Below are 14,038 nucleotides of genomic sequence, written 5' to 3' on the forward strand. Positions count from 1 at the left end.
ATCTGTTTTATTAAATTTACTGATATGCTTTGCTGAATACCATATATAAATCACCTTTTAGTCCTGAGGAGCTTAATGAAGTTGATTTTTAAATATTATTCTGATATCCTGAACTCTTACCAGTTTAGAAAATACATTTATAGCACTAGTGATTATGTGTTGCTAGATGAAACATGCTTAATTATGTAGAATTATGTCATCATTCCAGATGATAACGAATAGAAATATTTCTTTATTTTTATCACAATCATTGTAGGAAGATTTTATTGTGATTTTTTTCACATATTTAAATATCTCATAAATCATCCAAGGAAACAACACAAAATAACCATACTTTATATTTTTCCACATGAAAGGCAGAAGACATGCTGTTGCAATCATAATACAAGTTTTATTTTAACTTACAATACCAACAACAACAACAACAACAACAACAACAACAAAAACTAATAAGAAACAAAATAATTTCCTGCCAGGTTGATGGTCAGTAGTTTGTTCCAAACCAACTGTTTACTTTTTCTATTCTTAGGTAAAGAGCCAGGCTAACAACGTAGTATTCTTCTGTCTCTTCCATCCATACCAGCTCCAAGTTCACTTTTCCTACTGGGTCTATGTAGGTTACATAAAAGTGACGTCCTCTGTAATTAAAAAAGTCAGACGGTCTGGTGGCAGGTCTCATGCAAACTGGGGAACTGAAACACCAAAATGGTTTCTCTGTTTCATCCAAAAGGGTTACATCCATCATATAACAGTTCTATAAAACAAAGACAAAGAGAACTGTAACATCTTTGGTATTTAATTACATAGTATAACCCTAGATTTCTGAAAGTTAATGAGAAAATTCTATATAAATGGCTTCCCAAGCAAAATCTAAGCCAGTCATTTCAAAGATATCCCAAATTTTCAAAGATAGTTTTCTTTAAATTTTGTTATACTGGAAATTTGTCTCCTCATGTGTGTTTAATTCCTTAGAAAGAATGAGACACATCTATGGAAGAATCAATCTTATTTTTATTAGCTCAATGAGAAAGTAGGGAGATCTCAAGAGAAAATAGGAAGGGAAATCTGGTCATTTTAAGGCACTTTAAAATTATACCTTTTTTTACAGGAAAATCTGGTTTCTCATATGAATTCTGCCATTATATAACCATAGACAATTCATTTTCCCTCTCAAGATTCAATTTCCTCTTCTATAAAATGAAGGTGTTGAATTAGGTTATCTTTAAGGTCCCTTTCATTCCTAAAATGCTGATCCTTTTTTGTATTCGAGCTCTAAGATTATTTGATCTGATATCTCAACATAAGATCAGATTTAATGAAAATGAAATATTATTCTGGGAGGACTTATAGCCTTGTGGAGATAATCTCTACAGGGGGGAGGAAGATATGGAATCTGGCCCTACCCATCATGAATGTCCAGGGGAGATAATCTTTTCAAGTAGCCTTTGGAAGGTGTATATATTTGTATCTAACAGATTAGGAATAGAAGAATCAATCTCATTTTATTAGATCAATGCGAAAATAAGGAGACCTCAGAAAAAGTAGGGAGGAAAATCCTCTGGTCATTTTAAGGCATTTTAGAGTTATACCTTCCTTCCCTGCCCACAAAACTCTCCTGAAATTGAATAGGGACAACATAATAAACTTACTTTAGTACATTAGGACCTCATGTTACACAACCAATATGTTCCAAGATCTTTCATGTAAGTTGAAAATCACAGAGAACCCTGTTACTTAATAGATATTACTTATGTGAACATACATAGACATTTTATGTCTTTCTTAGGCTTTTCAGAGCTACCACCATCACTCTTGTACTTTGGGACTATTAGCAATAACTATATAGCATTAATGAAACAAAGAGAAGCACTGCTCTTAAGGAGACACAATTTGTTACAAAAGAGAACTCTTGACAAAGATTGATGTAGAAGCCAATGTCTGGCACAAAATAATGTAGTAACACTAATGCTACACAAAGTGAAAATGAGTGTGATTGGGTGAACTTCTATGAAACTTTATATCACTTGGGGAAATTGTGTAAATTTAGCACACAATTAAAATTTATTTTATGTATTTTTCTGCCTTAAATTTTTTAATTGCAAATTGTTTATAACTGAATTCATGTGTGTTGAGTTTATGTAAAACAAGGTCCTATTGAATACTAATATATACTCTACCCTGCTTCAGCAATAAATTTTATTTTTTCAACCTAATTTTTACTAGTTCTGACTCTTCCCTACTCCCCATACCCTTGCCATTCCTCTCATCCTCAAACACAAACAACTGAGACACAGAAAGAGAAAAAACAAATCCTACATACTAATTTCCAACGGAAAGGGAACCATGCTGGTAGCATTCTTTATCCTTTGTTTTGAGGAGTGAATGGCCAATTTCAGGGGCAAATCAGTATAATCAATCCCAAAATCTGTGAAATCTCATTCATTCTACAAATATCTGAGTGACTGTCATATGCGAGGAATCATGGGAGAGATAAGTTTCAACAGTACTAAGTATGGTCTAGTTTTGTTTTTTTTTTTAAACTCTGGCCCCAAATCAACTGCTCTTAGCTATGAAACTATCACTGATACAGCTAAGTAGCAGTCAAAACTAAACACATAAACAGTTTATAAATCTATCTTCTTTACAAACAACCCCACTTACCATGCAATATGTCAAATTCAAAGGGCTATCTTTGAGCAGGCTATGGCACTCACATGTGAGGAGTCAAATTTTCAAAGCAGGGATTCCATTTTTTCACATATCATTTACTAGTAGTCTTCACACATTCAATTTTGTAGTATTACCTCACTAATTAGCTAGAGTACCAGCTCTTACTTAAATATAGCTGTATATAAGTGCTTCAAGCAAGGCAAACCTTATATTTTATTCCCCAACCCACATATTTCTAGATTTCTTAACTAAAAATAAGTTGTTAATTTAACTATATAGTTTCCATAATTAAAATCGATGCCAACTCCACATCTATTTGGAAATATTAATATTCTCATTTGTATATTTATGTTTTCCCATATAGAACAGAAACAAAAAAGTACAATAACAGGAAAGGTATTGCTAAAGTTACAGTAACGAAAAGACAGACCAACAATATAGAATAATAGAATGATGAAGCATCAGATTCTAAATTGGACTGAAGGTTACGGCTGATTTACCTTTTACAGTAACTACTTGGTCCTTCATTTTCTGAAATAACATAACAATGTACCTAGCATTTAACTAAGTGCTTAGTAAATGTTTGTTGAGTTGACATAATAAATAGCAATTGCTTTTTATATACTATCATTGATGAATCAACAGAAGCATTTTCTAACATGTGCTTAGAAATGGCCTTATGCTATATATCTATCTATATAAATTAGGTATTGTTAATGGTCCACCACATACAATCTGCCACTTAAAACATTAATCTCAGACTTTATTAGGAAAATAATTTTTAGTTTTAATCCCAGTATAGTAAAAAGGACACTGGATTATATAGTCAGGGGCCCAAGATTTGCTGTATACTGCCTTATTTTTTTTTTAACCCTTGTACTTCGGTGTATTGTCTCATAGGTGGAAGATTGGTAAGGGTGGGCAATGGGGGTCAAGTGACTTGCCCAGGGTCACACAGCTGGGAAGTGGCTGAGGCCAGGTTTGAACCTAGGACCTCCTGTCTCTAGGCCTGACTCTCACTCCACTGAGCTACCCAGCTGCCCCCTGCCTTATTTTTTTTTAACCCTTACTTTCTGTCCTAGTAACAACTGTAAGACAGAAAGGGGAAAGGCCAGGCAAATGGGGTTAAGAAAGTGTCTGAGACCAAATATGAACCCAGTTCCTCCTGACTCCAGGCCTGGTATTCTATCAACTGTGTACCTAGCTGCTCCTATTGTTGACTTAATTTTAAAATGTGCTATTATATATGTTTAATTGTATTTTCACTTGTTAAGTATTTCCCAATTATGGTTTCATCTGGTTCAGACTGCACCCAGGAGTACTGCGGGCTATTTGCAGCTGTGTGCCACATGTTTGACAGCTTTACTCCAAAGGACAGAGCTAAGGAAATGTGTGAATGTTACAAAGAGGCAATTTTAAGATGAATATATTGAAAATGCCTTAATAATTAGAGCTACCCAAAAGTGGAACAGATTGCCTTTGGAAATAATGAGCTCTTTCTCACTGGAGATCTTAAAGCAGAGGTTACATGACCACTTGCTAGGAATGCTGTAGAGGGATTATTGGTCAAATATGGTTTGGACTCAACAGCATGCGACATCCCTTCCAACTCTGAGATTCTGTGAATAGGGGAATCTTTCAATATACATAATAGAGACAAATAAGGAAGTAGGAGAAGCATAGGAAAATAGGCCTCATGGACAGCTAACTCTCCACTTTTTCCTTTCACTATTTCCTTCTCTTTCATTCTCTTAGCCAAAGCTTCTCATTGAACTTGCCTAAGAAAAGATTCTATCGCCAATGAACCCAAATTCCCAAAATGTATTTGTATCCTAAAAAAGATGCCTATTGACTCAAACAGATCTAATAGTTCTCTAAATCAGTCTCCCCATGAGAGAAAGGGTTTTGATCTCGGAGGTCTCCAGAGCTCTTTTCCTTTCTCCGGGCTGCTACCCTTCCCAGACTAGGAGAGCAGGGAGCAAAACATAACACAGACAGCTTTTGTAGACTAAAGTTACACACTACACATAAGCACTACCTTAGCTTTCAAAGCATCTTATACACATCAGAATTCAGTTACAAAGTTAAAGAGGGGATTGAGAATAGAGGTAGGCCCAAGGAATAATTTAAAAAATGAGAACTCTAGAACTATAATGCATGGCAAAAGAAGACAGATAAACATATTTTAAAACCTTCCTAACCCTTTCAAAAGGTGGGAGGCCTCACAGTTCAGTGGAAAGAGCACCAGATTTGGACTCAGAAGACTTGAATTCAAATCCCGGCCCTGCCACCTGAGAGTACCTGTGTAACCTCTAGGCAAGTCTTTTAACTCTTTAGGCCTCAGTTTCCTCATCAGTGAGATGATGACCTTTGAAGTCTCTTTAAGCTCTAAATGTATTTTTTACAGGATATTGTAATACTTGAAAAGAATGGAAAAGTACAGAGAATTGGGAAATAAGCATATCATTTTTACTAAACAATGACCCAATTACTTTGAAAAGAGTAGAGAAGATTAAGAAACAACAAATTACCTGTATACAACCAGCAAAAACATCTGTTTTCCAACAGAGGCCAACTTTTCCAATGAGAGGTAAATGTTGTGCGTTGTTTTTAAAACTTATAACGATGAGCTTCATGTATCCATTTTTAATGAAATCTGAAAAGATTTTTAAAATAATTACTGGATATTAATATAGTACATAAGGATTTAGTCATTACTTAGTTTTCAAATTTTCTTGCATTGTTCTTTTCTTTTATATGCTTTCATATCAGATGTGGCTTATATGATTATGTCTAAATTATGTGAGCTAGGAACAACATCAGTTCAGTTAATACAAAGAGGGGGAAAATTGCCAGAAGTCTCGTTTGGATCATCTGAGCACAGGGGTATGACAGCAAATGTTTAGCAATCAGTTTTGCAGAGGGAAAAAAATTGGCATATTGACATATTTTAGTTTAATCTGGATTATTAACATTTTCTTTATCACCTTCTTAAGTCTAGACAATCAACAAAACAAGAAATTGAGCCTGATTTGCAGCAATTGCCAATTCCTAAAGTGTAAATAAACACTTGCACTGAAAATATAATACTCCACTCTCTCAAACTCGTATAAGCTGACATACTATTGCCTATGATATTTTTTAAAAGTAGGAGTTCAGAGAAATGGAAAAGTAGTTTCTGGGAAGAGTCATGGGGATACTACTAATCGTATTCCTCATTAGTCAGCAACTGCAGGACTGCTAAGAGAGCAATAAAATATTCTGATTTGACAAGAGTGAAAATTATGGAAACAGTAAGCACCTTCAAAAACAAGGGAAGAAAATAACAATGGATAAAGTCACCTTGGGACTGAAGGATCTACTAAGAAAGTTTAGAGGAAAGAGATCTCAGAGATTTTGGATGAAAGAAACCAAGAAGAGGTTTTCTGAAGCAGCAGTATGAGAAATAGTCACTACATAAAGAGATGGCTGAAAAACAATATCATAAGAACCAGGTGATTAGAAAAAGGTCCAAAGCACAAACGTAAGCTATGCAGCTATAACCAAAAATTAGAAGTCAGAAGAATTTGACATAAGTGTAGCCTTCATGTAAAAAAGTAGATTGGATATTTCAAAGAAAGGAAGTATGACAAGTATAAGAATTTTTAGAAGTATTTCCTATCTTTGACCTTCATAAATGATCTTTTCCTCATCTTATTCACATAGCATTTACTTTTGTGGCACTTGCCAAATATATGTGTGTGTGTGTGTGTGTGTGTGTGTGTGTGTGTGTGTGTGTATGTATGTGTGTGTGTATGTGTGTAATAAGTTTGGACATGTGATTTCATTGATAAGATACTCCCTCCAGCAGTTAAACTAGGAAGGAAAGATATTATTTGCCTCCTGTGTGTCAACCATGAGCAATTTTCAAATATATAATCCTCACGACCTGAGAAATCAGTGTTATTGCCTCCATTTTACATTTTGGGAAAGTAAAACTGACCACAGTTAAGTGATTTGTCTAGGGTTACACAACTAGTCTAAGGTTGAGTTTTAACTCAGATATTCCTGATTCAATTCCAAGCTCAATGCTCTTTCCTCTGAGTTACCTAGCTGCTTCAATGTAAAAAGCATGAGCCATACCAGCCTTTTTATTCAGGACAATTATGTCAACATCTTCTCTGTAAATCTTCCAAAAATGACCTACTCAAGTTTCTGTAAAGGTCAGGCATTCTTAATTTGTGGGGCCATGAATTTGTGCCTTTTAAAAAAATATTCTGATCAATGTATTTCAACATATTTGGTTTCTTTTGTAGTTTATAAATTTTACTTTATACATTTAAAAACATTCAGAGAAAAGGTCCATAGGCTTCCCAGTCTCCTAAAAGGGGCTATGACAAGCAAAGGTTGAGAGTCCCTGACCTAGTCCACTTCACCAAGTCTAGGTCTTCTAGCATTTTGTGGGTTCTAAGTACAACAGTTTAGCTTTTAATCTCTTATGCCTTTTCTCTAATTATATAATTGCTCAACTTTTGGTTGGTCTGGTTATTTTGGTATATTTTCTTGATAACTTCTTAATATGGTAATCTTTATTCAAGTCCCTTTTTGGTATTAAAACTGCAGCTTACTTGTAGCTCTCTAATGGTCTTTGGGTCACTTGCAATTCTGATATGTTGGAGATTGTAGTGTTCATGTTCTGCAATTTACAGGCAGATATCATCATGAGAACAATTATATTAGAAAGATTGATTGGTCTGTTGGAAACAGCTTCATATTGTTGAGTGTTCTACACAATTTCCTAAATGTAACCCTTCCCAATCTTCCTGTTCAATCCTGAGATCTGGTTTATTAACCATCTGCAACACTTGTCCAAGATGCTCATATAAATGGACTAATTCAATAACATACTGATCCAACTGCATCACATATTCTGATTAACAGGTATTCTTCTACTTCTTGATTCATTTATGATAGGTGGGCACATCTCTTTCAGGGCTCTTATTTGCTATGGTTTTCACTGAAGGGGCCCTGGAGACTCCTGGGACTTGATATAATCAGCACAACGTAACCTATAAACAGGAATGTCTAAAATACTTCATGGCCAATAAGTAATTTCTTTTCTTTTTGCAATAAGATCCTTTAAGAGTGTTTTTTCTACCAAATCATATGCTATTTTGTAATCAATCAATACAATCCACATTCTCTATAGTTTCACATTCTCTATGGTGTGTTTTGTGCCTATTAAGATGTGGTCCATTTTGGAAAGTCCTCTTGGAAAACTACCCTTTTCCTTTATTTTCCAACAAGAATACCAAGAAATCAAAACTCTTATACAAAAGAACTTATACAATTTATAAAAAATCAGGGATGATCTTTTTAAAAACAACTGTTTGGTATCTTCCCCTCCATCAGCAATACTGAAAATCAATCCTTGAATGTTTTCAAAATCAGGTTGCTTCAAAAACTGACTACTTTTGTGAGTTTTTTTCTTTTCCAACTACTCTGCCCTGAAATTTTCTTTCTAAAGTGTTTTGCAAATGCTTTTATTTTTAAAAATCACTCTCACTTCCTAAGAACTTATTTTTCACCCCAAAAGACCTCTGAGGCTTTACAACAAATAAGCAGGATTTAAAAAATTACAGAATTAGTTTTACGGCTGAAAGAGAATCCAGTGCCATCTACTTCAACCCACTCCCTTCATAGATGAATAAAATGAAGCTCAGGAAGATTAAGTGACTTACCCAAGGTCACACAAGTAAGGAAAATAAATCAACCCAATGATTACATCTTAAATGCACACCTACTACATTTTTGTGGATTGGCAGGAGGAAAACTTAACCATCAAGTCCTTGAAGTTATAATTAGTGATTGCATTGATCAGAATTCTTCATTCTTTCAATGGTGCTTTCCCCTTACATTATTGTGGTTACTCCACTCTAAAATTAATTCAAGGAGGTCTCCCCATATTCCTTTGAATTCTTCATACTCATCATTTCTTATGACACGACAATATTCCATTATATTCAGAGCATAATTTATTCAGTCACTTCCAAAATGAGTTACTTTTTTTCCAGTTCTACTACAAAAAGTGTTCCTCTAAATGTTGTACATATAAGATCTTTTTTCTATTTTACCTTCTGGCATAAGCCTAGGTGTGGTATTTTGGGGTCAAAGCTTATATGTAAATTAGGAATATTTCTAATACAAGTCTCAAATGTTGTCCAAAATGGCTCCAAGTTCTTCCAACAATACAGCGCGCCTATCTTCTAATAACCTTTCCAAAATTTACCATTTTTGCTCATCTGATAGATGTAAAGAAAAATTCTAAAAATGTTTTAATGTGTATTTCTCTTATTAGTAGTAGTTTGGAATATTCTTTTCCCCTCAACAGACTATCTTGAAGCTTTATTTATTTACAATGACTAAACTTTATTGCAGGTGTTGGCACAATGCTTTTTAAATTTTTTCTTCTTTTTCATAATTAACATTCTTTTTTTTAACTTGGAATTAATTCAGAACATTCTTTCATGTGCTTATTGACAACTTGAATTTATTCTTTTGAAAACTGTTCATATTTTTTGGCCACCTGACCATTGGGGAATGGCTCTTATCATAAATGTATATAAATTAGCAAAATTTCTCCAAAATATTTTTTGGAAAATATTTTCCCCCAATCAACTACTTTTCTTCACTTGATCTTCTGTGATTACTTCTTATTTCCTCAAGAATTCTTCCATGGCCAGAGTTATGCAGGGTACTTCCCCCTATTCTCACGTAATTTTTTAAAAATAATTTTCAGGTAATATATAATTTGGATTTTGTTGCAATATATGGTATTAGATGTTGGTCTAAGCTTGTTGTTCAGTTGTTTCAGTTGTGCCTGACTCTTCATGCTTTCTTTTGGGGTTTTCTTGTCAGATATACTGAAGTGGTTTGCCATTTCTTTAATTTTTTTATAGATAAGCAAACTGAGGCAAAATATTTGAATGAAGATGAATTTTCCTGATTTTTTGCCAAGTGTCCACCATTGTCCACTGTCCACCCAGTCATCTCATTTCTGTCAAAGTGCTTTCCAGTTTTACAAGCAGCTTTTCTTACTATTCTATAATTAATATTCCTGAATTTATAAAATACTTGGCAATTATAATTATTTCTTGTCCTAGCTTCTACTAAGAGAATTTTATATTTTTAAGCCATGTTTTGATGATTTCTGCTTTAAAGGTAGTTTAGATCTGGTAATGCTAGGGCATCTTCATTCCTATCTTTTTCCCTATTAATTACTCAGAGATACTTGACCTTTTGTTTCTTCAGATAAATGTTATTTTTCTCTAGTTCTATAAGGTAATCCCATGCTAGTTTGAGTTGAATGACATTAAATTTGTAAATGAAAACTGCATTTTGTTTTATTATGTTATTGGGTATAATCCAACTAAAAACATTAAATTTCGAATTAGTTCTCTTCTTCGAGTCTGATAAAGTGTTTTATTAACATATTCATATAAATCCTGAATATGGCACACTGACTTCCTGATTTTGTGTGCTGTTATTCGGAGTGGAATTTCTTTTCTAAAATAAGTATTCTGGGGGCATCTGGGTGGCTCAGTGTATAGAGAGTCAGGTCCAGAGATAGGAGGTCCTGAGTTCAAATCTTGTCTCAGACACTTCCTAGCTGTGTGACCCTGAGCAAGTCACTTAACCTCTATTGCCTAGCCCTTACCACTCTTCTGCCTTAGAACCAATACCAAGTATTGATTCTAAGATGGAAAGTAAGGGTTTAAAAAAATAAAATAAAATAAAATAAAATAACTATCTCTTTTTCATTTTGGTAATAATATACAAAAAGGTTAATGATTTCATGGTTTTGTCTTACTAATTCAAACTATCAACTACAAGTGGAGATAATTCCCTTTGCCTTTCTAGAATTATGACAAATAATAATAGTGACAATAGATACTTTTTACTTTAATATTAGAATTTCTTTTTTAAGACTCATTTCCACATTTGTACTTTTTCATATAAAGTATCAGGTAGTGTGTATTACAGTCAAAAACAGTATTTTACTACCTTCAATTAAGGGTTTGCTACAGAAATATTAGATCTGTACCATTATGCTTCTATCATTGTCCTTTCAGTTTCATCTAGAAATACTTTCTGAAATGATTTGGCTTAGATCAATGCAAATTCCATTAGAATTTCAGTTTCTTGAGATTGAGAGTTACTTTTCCTTTTCTTCTATCTCCAGTGTTTGCTATAGGTTTTTTAGAGCCTAACTGGTAATTGATGAATCTTATGACAGGTGTTCTGCAAGCTCATATACCCTCCACAACTTTTCACCCTTTCCTGAAATGATACTGCTTATAATCTACTATAATCCTCCAAATTATCTGCAAATGAATTTGTATTAGAAATGTTGATCTCTTGACTGGATAAGATCTCTGCTTGGCAAGGGGATCAAGTTCTTTCTAGATAAATGGCTTTCCGGGTGTGTTGGGGCCTCCTAACTATGGCAACTGCTTCATTTTGGCTAAACTTTTCTGATATTTGGTGACAGAGTCAATATCTATATCAATTGCCAACTTTTAGAGTGAAGAATTTACTTAAATAGGTCTACTTAGAGCTTTTGGAACTACATGCAAAATGCCTTACCTCTTCTAAGAGACAAAAACTCTGTGAGTATAATATTCTTCATTTTTATATCCCTCACTATTAGACTGTGAGCTTAGCACAGTCCCTGGCACAAAGTAGGCACTTAATAAATGTTTATTGTCTAACAATGCCTACCACCTTGTCTTGCACAGAATCACAGACCAACAAATACAGTTGTAAATGAATAAAGAAATAGAAGCACCTTTGTCATCAGTGTGAGTAGCACATTTCATTATGATTAAGTACCCAGAAAAATTTTTAAGCGAATATTTATAGAATATTCAGTTATAAAAATAATTTTATTCAAAGAAACTAAAATTTTTAATGATACCTAGTTTAAAAAAACTTATACTAAAAATATTCAAACTCTGAGAGCAGCTCCTTTTAGTTAAACCCTTTTTTTGTTGTTGAGCTATTTCAGTCATGTCCAACTCTTCATCATCCTATTTGGGGTTTTCTTAGCAGAGATATTGGAGTGGTTTGCCATTTCCTTCTCTATCTCTTTTTACAGATGAGGAAACTGAGGCAAATAGGGTTAAATGACTTGCCCCGGGTTACACAGTTAGTAAGTGTCTGAGGCTGGATTTGAACTCACAAAGAAAAGTTAAACAACTAGCACTCTATCCACTGTGCTATCTAGCTGCCCCATAATCAACCCCATACTGTAAAATACAGTACAACATTTTTAGTTTTATTTTCTGAACTAAGAAATATATTTACAATTGAATTCTCATGCCCTAGCCTCATAATTGGCAGTGCAATTTAAGGACTGGTAACTACAGGCATATCCTTTTAAATTTTTAATTTTTTGCCTTTCTAGTCTGTATCAACCAGAATTTTAGGGCTAAGCCACAGAAAACAAAATGACTAAGTAAAAAGGGAGAAATTTTTAAATTTTTGTCCCTGCCCTGATAATTGTTGGCTGCAATATTCATGAAAGAAACAAGGGAGAGAGCCTGACTGACATCACCAGGAATTCAGTTCCACCAAGCTGATGTGCCATCACAGCAGTTAAGGCAGCACTTTGAAGATAATCTGAAAACAAGTCTTTGAGGAGTTCTAAATTGTAGACCACCAAGCCACAAAATGGCATCTCCATCTACCAGAGCCTCAAGAAAGTGGCTGGGGAGAAAGAAGTTGGAAGCAAAAGTAATGGGTACAGTCACTGGAGTTCCTCTTAAACTAGAAAAGTACTTCCCTATGTAACTAATTGGCTCCAGATTCTGGCAGCTTCGCCCTATAGTCATGCCTTTAAGCTTAGGAGATATATGATCCCCAAAGACACTTGTAATATGTCTACTAGGTAAAGCACACTGAAAAGTGACAGAGTAGAAAAGATAGGTATATTAAATTTCCTTTGGACCCTGACTTCATTGACATGTAGCCTGGCTTCTTTAAAGCAAAAGACAAGTGAACAGCAGAGAGAGGGGTTAGCTCCAGATCACAAAAATAATGCTAGATATAGAGCTTTGGATAGATATAGATCACCTCGCTATGGTGATCACATACTCTACTCCCCAAATGAAGGGGAGTCAATAGGTGGAATCCACTGCTAGCCTGTTTGCCTCCCTTGTGACAAAATGGCCTACTTTAAGAGAAATAGTAGCTTTAAAGACAAATATTTCAGCACACTGTTGGAAGACATTAACAGTATAGACCACATAAAGTGAGTCAAGCTGTAATTATCTGAAAAGTCTTCATTCTAGTCCAAAGGCACAGGCTGTACACATTTCCTTTGCTACTGCTGAGTAATTAGCAAGAACTATGCAGCTTACCTCTCCTTTCCCCAGGCATAAGAAAGGATGCCAGATAAACCCTGACCCTTGCCAAACAACAGCTACAGTGTTGTCTCAGCAGGCCAAATGGGAACAAAGAGGAAACCTGTAAAGCAGTAATGCCTCCTGAGGAGAAATAACAATGACATTCTGAATGAACCAGATGTGACTCTGCCCTGCTCTGTATTACTGCACAACCATGCACAAAATCAAAACTCTGGACTAAGTGGAACCAGGGCAGGGACATATAATGGCAGTCAGAGCACTGCCAAATGAGGAAATAGTCATGTTTCCATGTTGATTCTACTTACCAGATTGCAGAAAATGACATGATTAAAAACCAACAGGTTCTGAATTGTAATTGTCAGAGTTAATAGATACTAATTCCCGTTAGTAATCACAGAATGTCTTTAGTTATTACTGGAGAATCACATTGCTAGATCAATGTTTTCTCTTAGAGGTCAAGACTTTTCACCATTACTTTGCGATAGCTTGAAGAGGAGAATGACAGTTAAAAGTTTTTCAATTTCCAAGCTATATGGTACATGTATTACATGTACACATATATGAAAGGTGGAAGAAAAATCAAACAAAAAATATAAATTGATAGAAGAGGAAATATTTAATAGGAAAAAAACAAGTATTTATTAAGCAAATACTAAGTGCTAAGTACTTTACAAATTTCATCTCATTTGATCATCACAACAACCCTGGAAGGTGCTATTATTATCCCTACTTTACAGTGGGATAAATTGAGGCAGAAAAAGGTTAAGTGATTTGCTGCCCAGGCTCACATTGCTATTAAGTGTCTGAGACCACTTTGAACTTGGTCTTCCTGACTTCCAACTCCAGGTTTAGTATCCAAAATGCATAAATAATTAGCTATTCATTGCACCATCTATCTTCCTCTAGCAGTGAACTAGATTCTTATTTCATATTGTTTTTTTTTATTTCAGGTTGAATTTTTC

At 34.5% G+C, this 14,038-nt stretch overlaps 1 protein-coding gene across 1 annotated transcript in view; it reads right to left on the reverse strand.

The window, feature by feature from the left end:
* Positions 1-425: 425 nt before the first annotated feature.
* FBXO15 (F-box protein 15) overlaps positions 426-14,038 on the reverse strand; it is a 69,809-nt gene continuing 56,196 nt past the window's right edge. Inside the window, exons 9-10 of the mRNA XM_044667146.1 lie at positions 5,202-5,326; positions 426-754 (exon numbers count right to left, since the gene is read on the reverse strand). Coding sequence (XP_044523081.1) covers positions 485-754; positions 5,202-5,326 — 395 coding nt within the window. The 3' untranslated portion in view covers positions 426-484. The remainder of the gene's footprint in view (positions 755-5,201; positions 5,327-14,038) is intronic.

Source organism: Gracilinanus agilis, chromosome 1, assembly GCF_016433145.1.
Source record: "Gracilinanus agilis isolate LMUSP501 chromosome 1, AgileGrace, whole genome shotgun sequence".
Lineage (NCBI taxonomy): Eukaryota > Metazoa > Chordata > Mammalia > Didelphimorphia > Didelphidae > Gracilinanus > Gracilinanus agilis.